Genomic DNA, 21,911 nt, shown 5'->3' on the forward strand with positions numbered 1-21,911 from the left:
AATCTTTGTACATCGTAAGATACTATCTGGAAAGTGAACAGATAGCCCGCCGAATGGAAGAAAATATTTGTACATTATGTATCTAATAAGAGTCTGTTGCCCAGAACATGTAAAGAGCGTTTACAACTCCTCAGCAAAAAGACGACCCATTTCTTAAAATAGACAAAAGACTTGGATAGACCTTTCTCCAAAGAAATCATACAAATGGTGAATAGCACATGAGTAGATGTTAAACATCCTTAGTCTTTATGGAAATGAAGGTTTAAACCAGTTAGATGTCCTTTTACACACAAGAGAATCTCTATAATCAAGGAAACTAAAATAACAAATTTTGGAAAGGATGTTGAGAAACGGAAACCCTTACACCTTGCTTGTGAAAAATGGTGCAGTCTATGTATAAAATATTTTGGCATTTAGGCAAATAGATCAAAGTAGAACGACCGTATGGTTCAACAATTATACTCCCAGATACATACCCCAAAATCGAAAGGAGAAGTACCCTTATTCAGCGCAGCATTTGTCACCGCAGCCAAAAGGGGGAAGCAACCCAAGTGTCCACTGACAGACGAATGGATAAACGAAACGCGGTGCACACACCACGGAGCACGATTCAGCCTTAAAAACGAAGGGGGCTCCGACACAGGCGACACCACGCATGAAGCGGGAAGTCACCACGCTGAGCGACATCAGCCAGTCACAGAAGGACAGACGCCCTGTGGTCCCACTTACCGGAAGTGTCCCGAGACACACAGTACAACGTGGCTGCCGGGGCCGAGGGGAAGGGGACGGGGAGCTGGCGTCTCCCGCAGACAGAGCCGCCCTCGGGGAGAAGGAAGACGTTCTGGAGGACGACGTGCCCCCGCGGGACCCCAGCTACGGCCGGGAACGGCGCACCGGACACGTTCTGAGGGCTCGGTGGCGGGTCCGCGGGACGGCGCCCCGTCGGGGGTAACACGCCCTGAGGCACCCCGCGGGCGGCGAGGACACGCGGCTGGGGTCTGAGTGCGGAGAGGGAGGGGCTGCGCTGCGCGGGCGGGTTTCCCGCAGAGTCGGCTCCTCTTCAAACCGCCACGTCCGCGCGGCCCCGAGAAGCCGAGCCGCCGACGTTCGTGCCGCAGGCGGAGCCCCGCCCCGACCCCGACGGTGCGGCCGCGGGGAGGACCCGCAGGGCCGAGGCCCGGGGAGCGCGAGCGCCGCGGCGGGGGGCCGCTGCCGGACCGCAGCCCGGCTGCGGGGCCCCGGAACCGCATCCGAGGGCCGCGTGAACACAGACCCCGGGGCCCCCGAGCGGATCCGAGCCCAGGAAGGGGAGACCGACAGCCCCGCGCACAGCACCACCGCGCACAGAGCCCCGGCGTCTACACAGCGCGCCCCTCCTCCGCGGGGTCCTGTGAGCTCGCACCCCCTCCGCAGTCCCCGCTCAGGCGGCTTCTCCTCACCTCCTCCTCCCTCGGCGAGTCCTGAGGAGGCCGGCTCCCGTCAGCGTGGACGCGGACCCACATCCTCCACAGCGGGTCCTGAGGGGGCCGGCTCCCGTCAGCGCGGACGCGGCCCCACGTCCTCCCGAAGTCCCCACAGCGGGTCCTGAGGAGGCCGGCTCCCGTCAGCGTGGACGCGGCCCCACGTCCTCCCGAAGTCTCCCCAGCGGGTCCTGAGGGGGCGGCTCCCGTCAGCGTGGACGCTGACCCACGTCCTCCCGAAGTCTCCCCAGCGGGTCCTGAGGGGGCCCGGCTCCCGTCAGCGTGGACGCGGCCCCACGTCCTCCCGAAGTCCCCACAGCGGGTCCTGAGGGGGCCCGCTCCCGTCAGCGTGGACGCGGCCCCACATCCTCCCGAAGTCTCCCCAGCGGGTCCTGAGGGGGCCGGCTCCCGTCAGCGTGGACGCGGCCCCACATCCTCCCGAAGTCTCCCCAGCGGGTCCTGAGGAGGCCGGCTCCCGTCAGCGTGGACGCGGACCCACGTCCTCCACAGCGGGTCCTGAGGGGGCCGGCTCCCGTCAGTGTGGACACGACCCCACATCCTCCACAGCGGGTCCTGAGGGGGCCGGCTCCCGTCAGCGTGGACGCGGCCCCACGTTCTCCCGAAGTCTCCACAGCGGGTCCTGAGGGGCCCGGCTCCTGACCGTGGCTGAGGCCCCAAGTCCTCCCGAAGCCTGGGCGTCAGCACAGCGGGTCGGTCCTGAGGCCTTGGAACACCTGTCCTCGCCCCGGAGGAGGAGGGCTGAGCGCGCATGCCCCGCACGGGTCGCGGGGCGGGACTCGGGCGCCCCCTGCGGGAGGTGGGGACAGTGCAGGATGCGGTGCACTCAGTTCCGTGGAGGCACCTGTCCCTTCTGGGGTCCAGCTGAATCCATTACATTTGGGAAATTCGAACTGAAATGGAGTCCAATTATCCCCTGACTTCTCCAGAAATAGAAACTATTAATTAGAAACCGTACGGAATTAAGTGAAATGCAGACACAGGCTTTACAACTTTCACCAAAATTCATTTAAAATTGTAGATAAATTTAAAATGTAAAACTATCAAAATAAAGGGGGCTCCTGGGTGGCTCAGTCGGTGAAGCGGCTGCCTGCGGCTCAGGTCGTGATCCCAGGGTCCTGGAATCGACCCTCCGTCGGGCTCCTTGCTCAGCAGGGAGCCTGCTTCTCCCCTGCCTGCTGTTCCCCCTGCTTGTGCTTGCTCTCTCTCTCTCTCTCTGTCAAATAAATAAATAAAATCTTTCAAAAAACAAAAAGTAAAAAAAAGAAAATCCACATGGTCTTGGGTTCAGTGATGAGCTTTAACACACAACACCAAAAGCCAATCCACAAATGAAAAAAATTGATAACATGAACTTCCTAAAATTAAAACTTTTGCGGGGCGCCTGGGTGGTTCAGTCGTTAAGCGTCTGCCTTCGGCTCAGGTCATGATCTCAGGGTCCTGGGATCGAGCCCTACATCGGGCTCCCTGTTCAGCGGGGAGCCTGCTTCTCCCTCTCCCACTCCCCCTGCTTGTGTTCCCTCTCCCACTCCCCCTGCTTGTGTTCCCTCTCTCGCTGTGTCTCTCTCTGTCAAATAAATAAATAAAATCTTAAAAAAAAATTTTTTTTGCTCTGTGAAAGACCTTGCTCAGAAAACTAAAAGACAAGCCACGAACTGGGAGGAAATATTTGCAAAGCGCAAATCTGGTAAAAGATTTGTATTCAAAAAATACAAAAGACTATCAGAACTCAATGATAAGGAAACAAACATCCTAATTGATAATGGGTAAGGATCTGAACAGATGCCTGGACAAAGAAGATATTCAGATACAAAATAAGCATACAAAATTATGTTTGACATCATCATTAGGAAAGTACAAATTTAAACAACAGTGAGACAGCCAGTACTGCACACCTATCACAAATGCTAAACTCCAAAAACAAGAACACCAATTGCTGGAAGGTGAGGAATGGCAGCAACTGTCCCTTCAGAAGACATTTTGGCCATTTTTTCCAAACCTAAGTTAGTCTCATGTTAAGATCCAACAATTGCACTTCTAGTATTTAGCAACTGCTTTGAAAAACTATTTCCGAACAAAAACTCACATGCAGTTATGCACGGTAGCTCCATTCATAATGGTTACAAACTTAAAGAAACCAGGATGTCCTTCCATTAATGAATCCATAAGCAAACTAAGTGCATCCATGTGAAGGAAGCAGAATATGCCATGCAAAATATACCTCTTTGGCACAAGGGATATTTGGGCTGATTAATTTTAAGAAACGCCAGACATGGGAGAATCTCTGAAAACTGGGTAAAAGTTGCCATTTGGTGAGTGAAATGTACACTTATAAAGGAACACCCCATTTGTAAGCCTGTCTCCCTCTGTATCAGGAACAGAATTACTAAATCTCAAGAAACTCTTACCAAAAGAGAAGGCACAGACTTAAAGCTGTGTAACAACCATACCCTCGTTTACTGTGCTCACCTGATAACATCCCTTAACTGGCCTTCCCACCACCCAAAATCTTTTGGTCTTTAGCTGAAGATAGCATTTAGGGTGAGGGCTGGGCCACTTCAAGGAATTACACCATTTTCCTGGGTATCTCCCATGAATACAGGACATATGCATGATATTAAACTTTGACTTGTTTTTCTCCTGTTAATCCATTCAGCAATAAAAAGAAATGAACCATCACCCCATACAATCACATGGATGAACTTTACATGTATTTTTCTAAGTGCAAGAATCCAGTCTGAAAAGGCTGCACACTGAGTGACCCGATTTGTAGGAGATTCTGGAAAAGGCAAAACTAGAGATGATATAAGGATCTGGGAGTGAATTCCATGATATTTTCATGATTTATACCTGCCATTAAGCATTTGACAAAACCCAAACCTTTTGGGGCACCTGGCTGGCTCATTTGGTGGAGCGTGCAACTCTTGATCTTGGGGTTGTGAATTCGGGCCCCATGTTGGGTGTGGAGATTACTTAAAAATAAAATCTTTAAAAAATACAAACATTTCTACATCCCAAAGAGTAAATAATAATCTACAGAAAGTAAGTTGTTTAGGATGTGGGAGTGTCACAGGATGGTGTGGGGGCCAAGGGCAGGCTGCCCCAAATCTGCCACTTTGACATACAGATCATTTTAAATAAAAGTTACTTAAGAGACAGCCTATGCAATGAGGACACTTAGACCCTCCTCTGTCCCCCTGCAAAGGAAATCAATCTCCCATGTGAAGGTGTCCCTGTACCAGGAGGTAAAGAGATTTTGACATCACCAGAGATGGGAGATTTGGAGCCCATAAGGCTGTATAAACAACCCTTGTTACTTTTTACTAATTTACGACCCCAGCCCAAATTTTGTTTAGAATTCCTTACTAATCGAAGCTCCCAAGGTTAAGTTTTCTTTGTCCTGTGATTTCTTCACAGGTGTAGTTACTCTTTGTCCAAAAAGTATAAAACCTGGCTTCCTTGGTCATTTCTTTAGACCTCAGGTTCATTATTGGGTCTCCATGTGCACATTATTGCACTTTAGGTTTTTTTCTCCTACTTATCTGTTTCATGTCAATTTCTTTCTTCATCCCGCAGTAAGAACCTTGGACCAAGGAAAATTTCTTCCTCCCCTTCAATGGAATACAGAACGTGACACATAATCTAACTGTATTAGAAACATATGGGGGGAAAAAACCCTCACTGTAGGTTGTATGACAAAAGGTGCTGACCTAAGTAACTTTGGAAATGAATGGAATCTGTAGATTAAAGAAAAAATGTACTGTACGTACACAGTGGACTCCATTTGATAAAGTTCTCTGCCATCAAGAGTGGTAGCTGACAGTTCTGAAAACACCACATCTGTAATCTGGAATGGAGCAATGAATTAAATAAAGGGCCGGTGGTGAGAGCCAGGTTTGTCACTGTTAGAGTAGGAAGTTACAGATCAGCAAAGGGAGAAGATCACAATCTCCATGTGGTGGCGGACCAGGTTGGAGACATCAGTATAAACTCGTCCTTAGCTTAATATGGACGCAGACGGTTCCACACAGAAATCTTTATCATTAGGTGTGTCGACATAGGTGGGAATACAGGCATATATTGCCTTGCATTGTCCGCTGAGCATGGACATTTAGCTCCCCCGTGTAAGACTTTAATACCGTTCTCTACTACCCAGAGCTCCTTAAAGAACTTGCTGACGCTAGAACTTGGACAGTAAGTATAGGAGCCAGGATAATCTTGACGTATCAGAAAGTAAGGAAGTACCAAGAAAAGAGCCACAGAGATGGAATGATGTCAATGGAAAGCAGGAGCCAATGGAAAGTGCTCTCCGTCACCAAAGGAGGAATGAGCCAGCGACCAAACACTGAGGTGCTGGAACATAACCTACCCTGGTGTCCGTGCTGGTAAAAATAAATGATTCTTTTTAAGATTTTACTTATTTATTTGAGAGGGAGAGAGAGTGCATAAGCAGAGGGGAGAGACAGAGGGAGAGGGAGAAGCAGACCCCCCACTGAGCAGGGAGCCCGACGTGGGGCTCGATCCCAGGACTCTGAGATCATGACCTGAGCTGAAGGTAGACACTTAACTGACTGAGACACCCAGGTGCCCCCAAATAGACGATTTTTTAAAAAGAAACCACAGGGCCAAAATGGAGTCACTTACGTCAGGAGACCCAAGCCAGCAAACCAAGACTTACTACCTGACCTAACTGCAGTTCCACACACCCTCACCTCCACGTAAACTTTAACCGGTCAACCTGGAAAATGAACTGAATGGCCCCTTCTGTTCCCCTTAGGAGGGGGACATTGCCTAAAATAGTGCATCCTTTTCTAGTAATTTCTTTTTTTCAATGCCCTCTCTGCCTTTAAAATCCTTCCCCTCCCCGCAGCTCAAAGAAGCCCCTTTCTTTTTGCTAAATGAGGTGCTGCCTGTTTCATGAATTGGTCAATGAAGCCAATGGGACTGGGATCTTTTAAATTACTTTGTTGCCTTTTTATTAACAAATTACATAGCTTTTTATAAGCGGGACTGCATAGACCTCTCCTATAAGAATTCCAACTAATAGATGTAGATAACCATTCATCAAGTAAATGGAGCTAACTCTCCTCTCCTAAAGTGGGGGCTCAGGGCAGTTGTCTTCCTGCACATGGGAAAGAGTAACTTCCTGGTGGGGAAGCCTGACCAATGCTGCCCCAGCCAGGTGACCAGCGCTAACATGGACAGTGACAAGTGTTCCCTTGTAAAGTAACGAAAAAGCACTTTACCTCCCTGATCTGCCTCCTCAAAACCCATAACCCCAGTCTAATCAGGAGGAAAACAAGTAAATCCCAATGGGGGACTTTCTACAAAATGCCTGACCGGTCCTCCTCAACACTGCCAAGGTCACTGAAACAAAGCAAGACTGAGAAAGTGTCACAGCCAAGGAGAGCCTAAAGACACATGATGAACACATGTCACGTGGTGCCCTGCATGGGATCCTGGAGCGAGAAAAGGTAGAACAGAGGGAACCTGAATAAAATACGGACTCCCGCTAAAAACAACATATCAATATTTGTTCACTAATTGTGACAATTTTGTAGAAAACTAGAAAAAGAGGAGAAATTAGGGGCACCTGGGTGGCTCAGTCAGTTAAGCGTCTGCCTTCGGCTCAGGTCATGATCCCGGGGTCCTGGGATCAAGCCCCACGTCGGGCCCCCTGCTCCGCGGGAGCCTGCTTCTCCCTCTCCCTTGCTGCTCACCCTGCTTGTGCTCTCTCTCTCGCTCGCTCGCAGTCAAATAAATAAATAAGATCTTTATAAAAAAAAAACAGACATTAAAGGTCAAATAAGGGAAACCTATTGCATCGGACTGGAAGCCTAGAGGAAATGGGTGATTTCCTAATAAAAATGCACAATAATAAAATGGACGCTAAAATAAGGAAAAAACAGGCAGACCAATGAGCCATCCAGGGCCTCATCTTACTGCTGGTTCTCCTCTCACTGTTCTGGGGTTTTCCTCTCCTAGGACAGAAAAGGAACAGGGACAGAACTGTTCTGGAGCTGCCCTTAGACCCGACCCCACTCACTGTCTTCCTCTCCCCCAGCCATACCCTGCTCAGCGAGGACACTGTGCACGGGGAGTCTCGGGGATTGTGGATCCTGATGTGTCACCCAGTTCTTTTTTGGATGGCAAGGGACTGGACACACTTACTAAAGTAAAAGAAGTTAATATTTTTTAATGGTAGAAATACCTTAATACTTGCAAGAGACAAGAGTGGGTTTGGACCTGGCAGGCCCAAAGGCTCACACTCTCACAGTGTGACCTAGACACACTCCAACACTCCATCCTGCTAAGTGCTCTGGGGTGGCCCCATTCATAGGCACAGTCTCTCTCACTGCATCTGGGGCCTCCCACGACTCCAGGCTGACACCCACTCACCATCCATTCTACTGGGAAGGGTTTCTCTTTCCCTTGGTTTCCATGAAAAGTCATGGCTTTAACTGTCTTTGGCCCGGCTTGGGTCACACTCTCATCCTTGAAGCCATCAGAGCACCCAGAAAATAGAGCAAGGGGTTGGGTAGACTTGGATCATACACGCATCTCTGAAGTGGGTGGAAAGTGGAATCTGCCCTCTGGAACTGTCTGGATGGTAGGCAGGTGACATGGGGTTCCCAAAGGCAAGCTGAGATGCTGGACTTGGACGTGAGAAGAGATGCCAGGCTGGGAAAGCAGCAGATTCCGCATCACTGGTGACTGACTGCACGGCTTTGGAATCTGAAGCCCAAGGAAGGAAGGGGTCACTTCGTTAGGGTCACGGGCTGCAGCCGCCCATCCAGTGCTCTTGCTATTTTCCCATGACGGCAAGGCGCTCTCCTACTTGCTGAAAAAGCAACTTTGCTGTTGGTAGGAAACTCAAGGCTCCTGCCTTGGATATTGGGTCCTCACATCTCAGAGACTGGAAGGCACACAGACCTCACTCTTCTCCCTGGGAGGAAGGAGCCCCGGAGTCACACCTGCCCCCCACATTAATCGCTCCTCCCCAAAGAACAAACTGGCTCATTCTCCAGTCTCTTCTCTCTCCTTTATGAAGAACAGAGAGCAAATGTGAGGATGATAAGGAAAGTATCGCTCACTGAAACAGTGGGAGGCTCAAGGATTATTCCACACCACAAATCCACACATGGCAGACTTTCTGGAGGCCACAGTCCCTGAATCATGCATGTGACTCTCTGAAACCAGGCAGCCTCACTGAGAAACTGCCTGCTGGGAGGCACAGTTACTCCCATAACCTTAATTCTTAACAAATACGTATGTCAAAGGTTTACATCACAATCGGGAGGCCAAAGGACTGCAGCGTCAGTCTGCCGAATGGCTGTATGGCTGCTGTGGACAGGGCCACATCCAACATTTGGAGGGTTAAGAGACTGTGAAGGAGGAAGCCCTTGTCTCAACCACACAGACGTTGGGAATGGAAACATCCTGTGGGGCTGTCTACACTGCCCATGGGCCTGTTACACTGCCAGGAGCACAGTCAGCTCAGTAATGGCTGTGGGGGTTGTCAGGACCCTTTCTGGCCTGAGCTGGAGGGCCACAGATGCCTCCCTGGATGGTCAGAGGCCAAGGGCTGTCCTGTCTACTGCCTGTTTCCTGCCGATCACTCAGATGGGATGAAGGATCTAGCCAGCGCCGGGGGGGGGGGGGCAACAGCCCGAAGAAGGCTGTACATGGGGGCGGGCAGGCCACGGCAGTCAGTCCTATATGAATCCATTCGTGTCTACAGAGTGCCCTTGTGGGGTGGGGCCATGCTGGAACTTGCGGCTGCCCAGGCAGAGTGGGGCCAGCAGCACCCTTCCCAGGTGGGAAGGCAGAAGAACCCTTTATAACCTCTGAGTCCCCCTATAACCCCTGACTGGGGATGAGTTGGATCTCAAACTGTCAGGAATCAGGTGGACATTTCACTTTTCTTCTGTCTGAGCCCAGGAGTGAAGGGCTGAAAACCAATGCTCCAGCTCACCTCTGACTCGTGTGTGACCCTGGGTGAGTCCTGTCTACCCTGGAGGCCCAGGGAGTTGGAGGAGGGGGAAGAAAGCCAATTATGCTTAAACCTAACCCCGATCCAGACCCTGGCCCTGACCCCAACCCATGACCCTGACCCCAACCCCACCCAGATTCTCAGGCTGATCCACACTTGCATCATGAACAGGCCCAAATCAGTTTTAGGGGGTTATTTTCTCCAGAGAGCTGCTCAGCTCTGCAATCCTGCCCACACGCCCGTGGAGGTGGCCCTGCCTCCTGAGGACGCACAGGTTGCTGACCCCCACACCTCTTGCATACATCACCCAGCAGCATGGTGGGGTTTGTTTTGATTTTTTGCTAAGTTTTATCTTAATCCAAGGACTTTGATTCATACCAAATGTCATTGTAGAAACAATAGCAGAATCCAAAGTCTGGGTGATCAGTATTACTCAGGCAGCAAACTCGTCAATCACAGAATTGTTTTAAAGCAGGTCCCAGTTGTGTTGCATGGTTGGGACTTCTTTTTGGGTTTTTTTTTTAACACTGTTCTTAAATATAAAGCTTTGCAACAAACCTTTGACTTATGTCAAATATAATTAAAAATTAACAAATGAGTACATTGTATCAAAAAGTACGAAGATATACATTTCATGCACATACTTGTATATATGTATATATGTATATATTTTACATGCACACATAACTTCTTCAAACTACAGCCACTGCTTGACTGGTCCAGATGCAGACAACTGGTTAATGCATTTCAAATTTGGCAACTCACTATGAGATCTCAGTGGAAACATATGATAGCTGAGAAGAGACGATACAGAAACAAAACCCAAAGTCAGGAAAACAAGACACAGTATCTCTTCCCCCACTCCCTGTAGTTTTCACCAATTCCAGTGTCTAGAAGAATCCAGACAGACTGGTGAGGCCGTGTGGGGCTAGAACAGTGATTCTCCACCCAACATGGCCTGGGAAGCAGCTGCGGTTCTGCACAGAATGGATACATTCACAATAACATGGGCCAGAGATGAAACATCAGTATCAAAATACACATCCTTCTGCTTTGCAACAGGAACAGAGCTATCTCATGCAGAGTCTGAGATACCATTCCAGTTATTATTTCCTATTGCATGTAAAATACTCTGTAATCTTAAAGTTTCAGAGTATTGTGCCTTCCAGTAAGGAGATTCTCTAAAATGGTTTGGTCACAATCATGCTGAAACCCTAGAACAGGTGGTGGTCTTACGTGATTTATTTCTATTGAATGTGTGTCTTTTGTTGCATAGCCCTATGGGTTAACGACATCCACTCACTGGGACACACCTCCACACAGAGAAACGCACACACACGTCACAGGCCAGGTTTCTTTAAGGTGAGTCATGGGGCAACAGCCAATGGGAACACTCAAATGATCCAGCGAAGAGATCATCTGACATTTCCAAACACGGAGGATGCACCAAAATCTAATCATCTAAATATTCCTTTTGTTCACAAAACAAAGGGTCTCCTGGCATTTTATGCACAGCCTCCTACCTACGGTGTTTCCCTTTTGACAGTGGCCATGAGGTTGGATTTCCCTTTCGCTTCCTGCTTTCCCATGTCTTGTGCCACAGTGCTGGGCTTCAGATGGCTCCTACCTGAGCCTCAGTCGCCAAGCTTCTCCTTGCCCCATCGCTTCCTCCGAGTTTTGGCCTCATTTCAGTCGGGCCGTCCCAAGTGCCCGCACCTGCACAGACACAGGCCCTCCCTCCTGCCCGCCGGGTCCATCTCCACTCCCCCACCTCTCCCTCTTCCCACGACCTCTCCCTCTCTCTGGCCTTATCTGAAAAGAAACTTTCACAACAGATACCACGCCCTCTTTGGCAGGCATCCTGTTCCTGAGATTCAGACATAGAACAGACTGAAAACACCCCATACAAGGACACGCTCTACACTGCTCTGTGGCTTCCCAGGAAACCCTTCCACTTGTGGGAGGAAAACAGGGAAATGGTCGTTTCGTTTCCAACTACAACCGTCCCACTGGATGTTATATGAGTGTTCTCCATGGACACCAGCTTTCTACTTGGTTGATGTTTGGAACTGGAAACAGTTCCAAGGATTCACCCACGCTTCACACAGGCTTCACGTCACCGCCCCCAGGAGCCTGGCACGAGAGGGCTCGGAAGTCAGGCACTTGGTCGAGAGCAGCAGAAGCCAGGGGAGCTGGGGGGCCACCCAGGCTGGACGCAAGAGCATCTCCTCGCACGAGAGAGAGAGAGAGAGAGAGAGAGAGACACCACCCCCCCCAAAGAGCTGAGAGCTTCCTACAGGTTGGATTTTTTTTAAGTTCTGTTACTATTTCCTTCCCCATTTTTCTGTTTTTCTCTTCTTTCTAGATCAAGTATATGGAATTGACAAAAGAGGGAAGGGTGTTTCGATTAAAAACCAAAACCAACAGCAAGAATGTTTTCCAGATTTGGTCCCTGTCAAGGTTGACAGCATCTAGGAGAGGACAGAGTGTGTGTGAGTGTATTTCTGGTGTCCACCTGCTGTTTCAGTACAAAGAGCCACGCTGGATGTGTTTGTGTTTGTGGGCGCCGACAAGAATGCACGGAGCCACAGGCCGGGCTCCTGAGGTTACTGCTGTTGACCAACCACTCTGTCTTATCTGGCCAGGCGTGTAAACATGCCGGGCTCCGTACCACACACGTGGATAAAGGATGGTCTCTACCAGATCCAGACCTCCTAAAAGTGGCCCAGGCACACCCCCCAGACGCTGGGAGCCATCACACAGGATTCAGACTGACAGGGTCCCACTCAGCACATGCAGTGACTTCCCGTGTAGGGTCTGTGGCACGAGACCCAGGCAGGCAGCATACAAGGGGACAGAGAGAGCCACGTCCCTCTCCGAAAGGGCTTTAGGAATTGGTCCAGCGTAAAAGAGAAGGTGGGGGCAGGGGGGTGGGGGGGAGCCACGGGGCCTCCCCTCAGCTGGCCCCAAAGGCGGGGTCGCTCCAACCAGGGGCTGCTGCCCCTGCCTCGGTGCCCCTGCGCGTCCCTGGGAGCCCAGCGTGGATAATAAAACTCATCGGCTGGAACGCGCCCACTGAGCAGGCGTAAAGCGGAGGTGCGGCTAGCACCAGTGGTCTTGATCGGGGTGGTGGTAGCTATGCTGAACCCGGCCGCCCGAGCTGAGCCCCAGAGTGCAGTGGTAGCCGTTGGGCACGCGGCGGAGGGGGTGCGACTGGGAGGTCAGGGAGGACACATAGGAAGTCCGGGAGGAGCGGCCTGAGTTGGTGGCCACAGCCTCCTTGAAGGTAAGCGTGTCCTCAGGCTGGGTGCGGGCAGTGTCCTCACTGTCCAGACGCTGCCCCAAGTAAGGGTCAGAGCCGATCCTAGAGCCGGCGGCCAGGGGCTGGCTGAGGGGGTCTCTCTGGAGCAGAGCGTTGTGTTCGGAAAGGCCACGGCTAAGCCGGCCTGGGGAAAAGGTTGGGAGGCTTGTCTGTGCCCCAGCAAAGTGGACAAGCAAAGATTGGCCATCTTGTAGGTGACACTGGGAAGGGGGGTCAGCGGAGTCTGGGGGAGCTGCCTCCGCCCACCACGGCCAGGGGTGCTAGCACCGGATGTTGGCAACAAGGGGCTCCCATTCACTGAACCACCACCCAAGAAGAAAATAGAACAGAGAAAAAAAAAATCAAAGTCCCAGACCAGAGGCCAATGCAGGTGAGAACCATGGAGGTGGGGGGTGAGGCATGGAGAGAGGCAGGCACCCTGGGAGGGGACCCATAGGGTGTGTGGTGGAGGGGGGAAAGCCGCTGGTGCCGGTAGGCCTGGGGAGGTGGTTGGGGACCAGTGGGGAACAAAGGGACAGGCACAGCTCAGGGAGAAGGAAGACCAGAGGCCAGTCCAGGGCAGTTGGGAGGGGAGGATTGGGCTGGTGCGGGACGAATGGAGCAAGGAGGGGGGGAGCGCAGACTCGGGCCTGGGAACCAGGACATGAAGGAGGATTCGGAGCATGTTGGAGGGGGGGCTCGTAAGGAGGGGCAGTGAGGGGGGTCCTGTCTTACCGGTCTTGGGGGTCCTGGCTCCTGCCCAGCTGTTGGTGACGTGGGGTGGCTGCTGAGGGAGGGTTTGGGCTGCGAGGGCTCCCGGCCCCCAAAGCGGTCACAGGAGTAGAAACGCTGCTTCTCCGAGGAAGAGGAAGAGGGCTGCCTCCGCTCTTGGGACCGGCCCCGCTCCTGTCTGCGCTCCGTCCGGCAGCCTGTGGGCCCCTCTCGCGGGGGTGGGCCTGGCCCTGCAGCACTGCTGGGTGCTGGCCAGGAAGAGGGGAAGTCAGCACAGCGAGCCAGGTGGGGAGACAGACCCCCAGCCCAGACCCAGTCCCCAGGGCCAGCAGGGGGACCCAGGGGGAGAGCTGAGGTGCGTGGGTGATCCTGCCTGGTCCCCAGACCTGGGACTCACAGCCCCCTACTCAGGGCCGTTTGGATGGTGGAGGCACAGAAAGGAATGCCTCAGGCCCTGGCCATAGGAGGGACCCCCGCACGCACCGCCATCTGTGTCTGCGGACAGGCTGGGCCCCTTCTCCAAGGACTTCTGCTTCCTGTCCCTGCGGCGATGGCAGCGGTGGTGGTGATGGAGCGGAGCCTGGCTGGCTGGGGCACGGTCCAGGGCAGCGCTGCAGAGATGAGCCACGTGGGGACGCTGGGGCGCCAGTGTGGAGATGGAGCACTTCATGGGGCTGGCGTTGGGGGCCGGCTGTGGGTGGGATGTGGGTTGGCACACAGTCTGAGAGAGGGGCCTGGGGCAGGCTCCAGGGCGGCACTGCAGGCCTGGGGTTCAGGAACCACCAGGCCCCTCCCTCTCCCCAGAAAGCTCTTCCCCACCCAGGCCCACCCTTTCTCCCAGAGCACGCTGCACAAGGTGCTGTCCGTCTCTGCCAGCGGGGCCCAGAGAGCTGTTGGCCTCAGTGTCCCTGGGGGACAGGGAGGATGCCAGGAAGAGGGAGGCTGCGGGCCTGGCTGGGAGAACCCTGAGGGGTGGCTGCGTGTGATGGCTCTGCTGGGCCAGGGCCATGGGGCTCCTGCCCTGGGCTGAAATCGGGACCTGCGGAAAGGGGCCCTCCAAGGGGAGCTGACCCACAGCCTCCACTCGGCGTCCTCAAGCTGGCCGCCCAGCGGGCCAGGCTCGGGAAGGGGAAGAGGGCGGGAGCCACCACCAATGGGAGGCAGAGACAAGTTTAGAGAATGAAGTCATTTGGAATGTGCAGAACCAGGAACCACAAAAGGAGGCAGGGACAGGGCCAGCCGCAGGCAAACACTGAAGGTCCCCGGCTGGAGGACATGCCCCTCTAAAGCCCCTCACCATCCCAGGAAGTGAAAGCAGGGCCCCCTGACACAGCCTCAGGTCTGCAGGCCCCTCTCTGAGTCCATGTGAATGGGCCCACAGCCCCCGTGCCCTGGAGCTTCCTGCTCGGTACTCAAAGCATCCCCAAAGGAGCAGGGGATGGAGGTGGTGCCGCCTCCAGAGTCCAGAGAAAGAACAGGGCAGGTCAGGCGCCTGGGTGGCTCAGTTGGTTAAGCGACTGCCTTCGGCTCAGGTCATGACCCTGGAGTTCCAGGATCGAGTCCCGCATTGGGCTCAGCAGGGAGTCTGCTTCTCCCTCTGACCCCCCCCCCATCATGTGCTCTCTCTCTCTCAAATAAAATAAATAAAATCTTTAAAAGAAAAAAAGAACAGGGCAGGTCCTCCCCAGAGCATCCATGGGGGAAAGGGAGGACCAAGCTGTGAGGCACCGTGTGCATGGCGGGGGGGCCGGGGGGGCAATGCAGGCTGGCGTGGGAGAGGGGTGTCCTAGAGAGAGGGAGAGTCTGGGTCAGGGACACTGGGCTGGGAGATGGAAGCCCCAGGGCCACCGCAGGAGGCTGAGCACCGGTGGGTGGTGGGGATTCCTGGCAGGCCTCCGAGGACTCTGGCTGCACCTCTTGAGACCATCGTCCTGGGAGCTCCCAACGGGGCTGACAGTGTCCAGGCCGCAGTGCAGGTAGGGAGCCCTCACGCGGGACACAAGCCCTCCCCAAGCCAGGTCTCTTCATCCCCCACGCCCCCACCCTCCCATGACCCTGCCCTCCCAGGCCACCCACCTGAGTCTCTGCAGCCGGGCGAGGCATGGAGGCCGCGCGTCCCTGGCTCTCCAGTCCGGGTTGGGGCTCCCCGTCAGGACCTCTCAGGGCCATGCTCTGCATCTGGACGTCCACAGCCTGGGCATACAGCAGCCCGCAGTCACACCGGCCCCCACCCCACTCTCACCTTCCCCCCCATCCTGGGCTCCCCGCCACACTCCTGCCATCTCCCACCATCCCTGTCTCACCCCAATCCTTATCTCATCCCCCATCCCCAGCCTGGCTCCCCAGCCCTGGGAGCCCTCACCGGTTTTCCTGGCTGCACCACTGGGATTTCTGTAGAGTGGCCACGCTCCAGGGGTGTCCTTGCCTCATAGGGTACCTCCTGGGTCCTCTGAGTACCCCAGGAAACAGACTCCTTGATGTCACTCTCCTGGGGTTGTCTGTAGAGAAGAGAGGATTGTGCTGTTGGCTCAGAGGTCTGTGGGCCTTGGAATGCCCACCAAGGACCTGGCTCCAAACTGCCAGGAACCTATACTGGCCCCTTCTACTCTGGGTTAGAAGCAGCCCAGACGCGTGAGGCCCTTCAAGTGCAGGCTCTCAAGTGGCCACAGAGCAAGGGATGTGGACCCAGTACCAGGGCTCAGAGCAGATGGGCAGAGAGGGCGCCCAGATATGAGCCCGAGGGAGGTCTGGGCCCACTGCTTCCTGATCTAGGGACACCCGGCAGGTTCCTCGGCCCTAGACAGGGCCGCCCAGGAGTAGTGGGAGGCCACATGTGCACAGCATGCATGACGCAGAGGGCGGACATCCTGTCTACGCTGGTGCACAGCAGGCCCTGACCACTACGTTAGGGGCAGTGTAGTACTCAGGAAAACCTACCTGATTAACAGTCCAAGACCCACAACCAGGCTGCAGAAAAGAACGTCCAAACATGTACAGATGAGGAGGAAATCAGGAGCCCTAAACATGCATGCTGTGCTCAGTCTGGTACCAGGCCCCACACCTTAGCCCTTGCTGGATGAGGCAGAGCACAGGCCCCCCTCTTTGGGCTCAGCCAATGATTTCCTTTAGCCAATAAGGGTGTTAGCAGACCTGGGACCCTGCTGGCCCTGAGGGGGTGGCTGAGAGGAGCCTGCCTGCTACCACCCCCCAGCGACACACGGTGCAAGACAGGTAGGTGACTGTTAGTTCGCAACACTTGGTTTTGGGTGGTTCATTACCAAGAATTATTGTGGCAAGAGTTAGGGGTTAGGTAACAAGGATGTTACCAATTTGTCTACAAAATACAATTGCTTCAGGAATCACTACTGGAGTGGAGATCTGAGGAAAAATGTCTTAGAGGAGTTAGGAAGACTAGACACACACAGGCCGTCAACAGAATGGGGTCAAAACAAATCATTTCTCAACGGGCAGTGAGGAAGCAGAGGCAGAGGCCCCTCACTGGAAAGGGAAATGGCACGCACAATGGGAGGTGACAGTGGGAACCACCGACTGTCTAAATCCACTGACCTCAGTGCCATCAGAGGCACCCATGTAACGTTTTGGGAATTAGCTTTGGAGTCCACCATGGACCGCTCCAGCAGCCCACCTGGACTAGCTTTCAGGCAGCATCCGCGGGGAACCATTTGGGGGGAGGTGGGCACGGGGTGGAACAGAGAGGCCAGTCTCCCAAAGTGGTGATGGGACCTGAGGGCTCCATGTCCTGCAGCACAGCCTACAGGGAGCCCCTCTGGGAGGGGGAGAAACCAGGAGTCCTGCCTCCTCCGTGCACCTCGCACCCTGGCCAGGTACTCACACGGCCCCGCCGTTGCTGAGGGACGCAGAGCTCTTCTGCCGAAGGAAAACCCGGGCTCCTCGGAGCACAGCCGGCTCTGTCTGCTCCAGCGTGGCCTTCAGAGGGTGGAACAGGGACACAGGGCCCATCTGTAGAAGGGACGCAGGGAAGAGGAAGAGCTCTAAGGGCACAGACAGGTGTGCCAGAAAGCTGGCCTGACCCCACAGCATGGGTTGGTGCTCCTTCTGCCCTGCCCCAGCCCTACACAGGAGGTAGGCGGGGGCTTACTCCCAACCTGGCCTGTGAGTGACATCAGGAAAGTCATTTCACTTCTTGGAGCTTCAGTATCCCTACCTACAAAATCTGGGGACCTCATCCAATTAAAAATGGTAAAAGGTTTCATCTCATCATCAACTTGGATTGATGGGTAGAGGCTGCATGAGCCCGGACTGAGCAGAATTCTAAGGACATTTCAGGGCTCGGGGGGTGGCGGGGGGGCACTAATGGGTGTCTGCAACAGACAGGGGAATGGGGGATGTGGTGTGGGCATCAGATACTTCCCATCCCACGATGGGTGAATGTCCCTGTAAGCTCCAAACCAGGCAACTTTCTAGACAGAGTCTACGTATGGTCACTGATGGTTTGGCTGCATGTGTGGGAAAGTTGTTATCTTTGAAGGATGACGTCAGGAAGATGGGGCCCCAAACCAGCCCAGTCAGAGTCATGAGTGGAAGAAATCATGACCCTGGACCCATCAGTTTGATTCTCTCTGGTCCTTGCCAATGTGCACGGTAATCAGGTTCTCCTCGAACCTCCCCAAACAACCTCCTCAAATATTCTTCAAACTTCTTTCTTCTACCACTTAAAACAGTGGGATCTCCAGGGAACATGCCCTCAGCCTCTTGTCTACTGCTCCTGAACACTAAATCTCCAAGTCAGGGGGCCCCCAGTACCAGCAAGAGACCAGCCGTTGGAAAGCACTCAGGCTGTATGGGGTTTCTGACTTTGGGGCCGGAGAGTGAGGCTACAGTAGGAACCTCTCATCTTCCTTTTCCCGCCGTGCAATCCCCAGGAAGGATGTGGGTTTCCTCTGCCGTCAAAACAACTGATGGGTGCCAGACTCTGAGGTTTACTTCTTGGAAATCCTGGAACTCGGTACCTGGGACAGGCCTCCCGTGGCCTGGTGAATCTGGGCTCTGGGGGTCTTGCTCTGTTTGTAGAAGTCAAATATCATCAGAGCTGCGAACACCTTTCCTACGGTCATCTCATCGGCTGGAGGGAGAGAAAACAGAGGGTGGGGTGTGGAAGAGGAAGGGGAGGTGGGGGGCAAGGGAACAGCCTCCACCACAGGGACTCCTGGACATGCTCAGGGAAGGGCACAGGGCTTGGCCGAAGTTGCATCTGTGGACACTGAGCACGTGTCCTCTGGAGCTGTACTGACTCTCCACAGGGCCCTCCATCTCCTCCCAGTGAAGTGGATGTGGGGTTTAATCTTTAAGCACCTCATCTCTAACTGTAGGAGTCTCCCTGCTGTTCTCTGGATTTTTTAAGTATACACCCCCACCAGGAACGTGGGTGACTGTGGTCAACAGAATAACGCCCAGGGAATCCCTTCCCACAGTCCCTATGCACCCACTGGTAAGACCGTTCTCCCTGCAGGTGGAAACTAAGTCTAGACTATTGACGAGGTCACCCTGGCCCAGGCCTCCTGGCTCTGCCTCTGGGTGGGACACAAAAGGGGGGTGAACAAGGAGAATTTCTTGCCCTCACTTATGTTTATGGGGTGGCACCAGTAACTCCAGGGTCTTCTGGGGCAGATTGGCCCACACAGAGGAAATCTCCTTCCTCATCTCTGCCTCCCACTGATGCTGCTTGGTGCCGGCTGGGGCAGGACAAGGGTGTGGAGGGGAAGAGAAATGTTAGGAGCTGTCTCATGGGCCCCCTGGGGGAGCCGGCACAGAGAGGTGTGGTGTGAGGGGAAATGGGACAAGGACCGTGCCAGGAGAAAGGGCAGAGCGGAGAGAAGCACGGCCACGGCGTCTGTCGGAGCATCCCTGATGGGCACGTGCAGAGACAGAGGCCTGTGTGCGTGGGCCCTGGGAGTGGAGAAGGGATATGGTGGCGGTCCAGCTGTTCGTCCAGCCATTCAAAACTATCAAGAGAGCACCCTCCCATGCCAAGGACTATTCTAGGTGATGGAACAAAAGCAAAGGAGCCACCTTTGTGGCACCATGTGGCTTGACTCAACAATAAAGTGGCAGTAAGTTCAAAACCTAGTGTGTTGGGTGCAGGAAAAGCTTAAGTAGGGAGGGATGAGAAATATTAGGAGGGCTGAAATTTCGGACAGGGTAGTCAGGAAAGGTCTCATGAGAAGGTGGTGTGTGTGTAAGACCCCGAAGGCAGAAAAGGACCAGGGGGTGCAAAGGCCTTGGTGTGTCACACAACCAGCCAGGAAGGCAAGGCTCACTGAGCAGGGGGTGGGGGTGAGGGGTTGCAGGGAGCAGATGTTGAGATAGGAAGCAGCAGAGCGTGATAAGCAGAGGGATAAAATACTCTGATTGATCTTTTTTTAGCATCAGGTTTACTATGGTACAATGTACCTACAATGAAATCCACCCTTTTCAGTTATCCCATTCTATGAACTTTGGTAAATCCATAAAGCCGCACATCCACCCCACAATCGAGTCATGGTATATGGCCCCACTGCCAAAGTCCCTCTGTGCTCCCTTTGTAGCTGACCCCTTGGCCTCCTCTCACCCCGTCCCATCCCTAGTGTGTTTTCTGTCTCGGTCTGTTTTGCGTTCTCCAGAATGCCACACAAACAACGTCATCGGGTGTATTGGCTTTTGAGTAGGACTTCTCCACTCAGCGTGGTGCCTTTGAGATTCAGTCCACGTTGTTGAGTGTATAAGTAGCCTGTTTCTTTTGATTGCGGAGTACTACCTTGTGGTATGGATAGACCCCAATTTGTTTATCCATTCACCAGTTGTGAGCATTTGAGTTGCTTACATTTTGAGGAGATTATGAAATAAAGCTGTGAACATTTGCATATAGGTTTTTGTGCAGATGTATGTTTTCTTTTCTTCCCACTTGGGAGTGGGCTGGCTGGGCCGTACGGTAAGGAACTGCCAAACTAGGATCACAAGAATTCCATATTATGCATTCTCACCAGGACTTAATATTGTCATTTAGAAAAGTACTTTAGTCGTATTAATAACCATGTAGTGTTATCTTACTATGGCTTCATTTTGGATTTCTCCCATCCAAGTACGAACCAGGCCCGACCCTGCTTAGCTTCCGAGATCAGACGAGATCGGGCGCGTTCAGGGTGGTATGGCCGTAGACTTCATTGTGGATTTCTCTAATGATTAATGATATTGAGCATCTTTATAGGTGTTTATTTGCCTTCCATATATATTTTTTGGTGACATGTCTATTCGAATCCTTTACCCATTTTTATTAGGTTGTTTATTTTCTTATTACTGAGTTGTGACAGACCTTTATCTATTCTGGAAACTGATCCTATATCAGATACATGGTTCAAAAATATCTTCACCAATGCTTTAGCTTCGTCTTTTCATTTTCTTAAATGTCTTTTTGAAGAGCAAAAGTTTTTAATGTTGATAAAGTTCAATTTCTCAATTTTTCTTTTACGGCTCGTGCTCTTTGTGTCTTCAAAAATCTTTGCCAAACTCAAAATTGCCAAAATCTCTCTCCTGTGTTTCCTTCTAGAGGTTTTATAATTTTACATTTTACATTTATGTCTATGATCAATTTCAAGTTAATTTTTGTAGGAGGTAAAAGGTATGTGCTATGGACTGAATTGTGTGCTGCCCCCATTCGCATGCTGAAGCCGGAACACTCATTGTGACTGTATAAGGCCGAGAAGGAGGCAATTAGGTGAAATGAGGTCAGAAGGGTGGGACCCTGACCCAGAGAGTTAGTGTCCTTATGAGAAGAGACATCAGAAAATTCATTCACTCTCTGTATGCACTCGGGGAAAGACCATGTGAGCACACAGTGAGAAGGTGACCACCCTACAAACCAAGAGAACAGGCCCAGGAATGAAACTTACCTTCCTGGCACCTTGATTTGGACTTTCAGCCTCCAGACTGTGAGAAATAAATTTCTGTGTTTAAGCCACTCAGTTGTGGTTCTTTGTTATTGGCAGCCCTAGCAGACTAAGACGCTAAATGTCAAGATTTTTCCCTTTTCTGGATAGTTGTCTAAATTTTTCAAGTACCATTTGTTGAAAAAATTATCTTTTCTTCATTAATTGCCTTTACAACTTCATCAAAAATCCATTGGCAATGTAAGTATGAGTCTCTATTGTGTTCCACTGACCCATGTCTCTGTCCTGTCACCAACACGATACACCTCAATTGACGTGCTTTATAGAAAGTCTTTGATTCAGGTAGAGTAAGTTTTCTTTGTTCTCTTTTCAAAATTGTTTGTTATTCAAGTTCTTTTGCTTTTCTAGATACATTTTAGAATTTGTTTGTACATTTCTACCTAAAAACCTGTTGGGATTTTGATTGGGTGAACATTTATTCTATTGATGAATGTGGGAAGAAT

General features: G+C 52.4%; 1 protein-coding gene across 1 annotated transcript in view; it reads right to left on the reverse strand.

Moving 5' to 3' along the window:
• Nucleotides 1-12,573: 12,573 nt before the first annotated feature.
• Nucleotides 12,574-21,911, reverse strand: part of LOC114204083 (voltage-dependent N-type calcium channel subunit alpha-1B-like) — a 42,435-nt gene continuing 33,097 nt past the window's right edge. The window contains exons 13-19 of the mRNA XM_088020527.1: nt 18,496-18,608; nt 17,358-17,485; nt 15,867-16,002; nt 15,581-15,697; nt 13,988-14,195; nt 13,508-13,701; nt 12,574-12,873 (exon numbers count right to left, since the gene is read on the reverse strand). Of these exons, the coding sequence (XP_087876653.1) occupies nt 12,574-12,873; nt 13,508-13,701; nt 13,988-14,195; nt 15,581-15,697; nt 15,867-16,002; nt 17,358-17,485; nt 18,496-18,608 (1,196 nt within the window). The remainder of the gene's footprint in view (nt 12,874-13,507; nt 13,702-13,987; nt 14,196-15,580; nt 15,698-15,866; nt 16,003-17,357; nt 17,486-18,495; nt 18,609-21,911) is intronic.

The sequence above is a fragment of the Eumetopias jubatus genome, unplaced genomic scaffold, assembly GCF_037043125.1.
Source record: "Eumetopias jubatus isolate StellerSeaLion01/CBP00866 unplaced genomic scaffold, mEumJub1_p1.0 scaffold_52, whole genome shotgun sequence".
Lineage (NCBI taxonomy): Eukaryota > Metazoa > Chordata > Mammalia > Carnivora > Otariidae > Eumetopias > Eumetopias jubatus.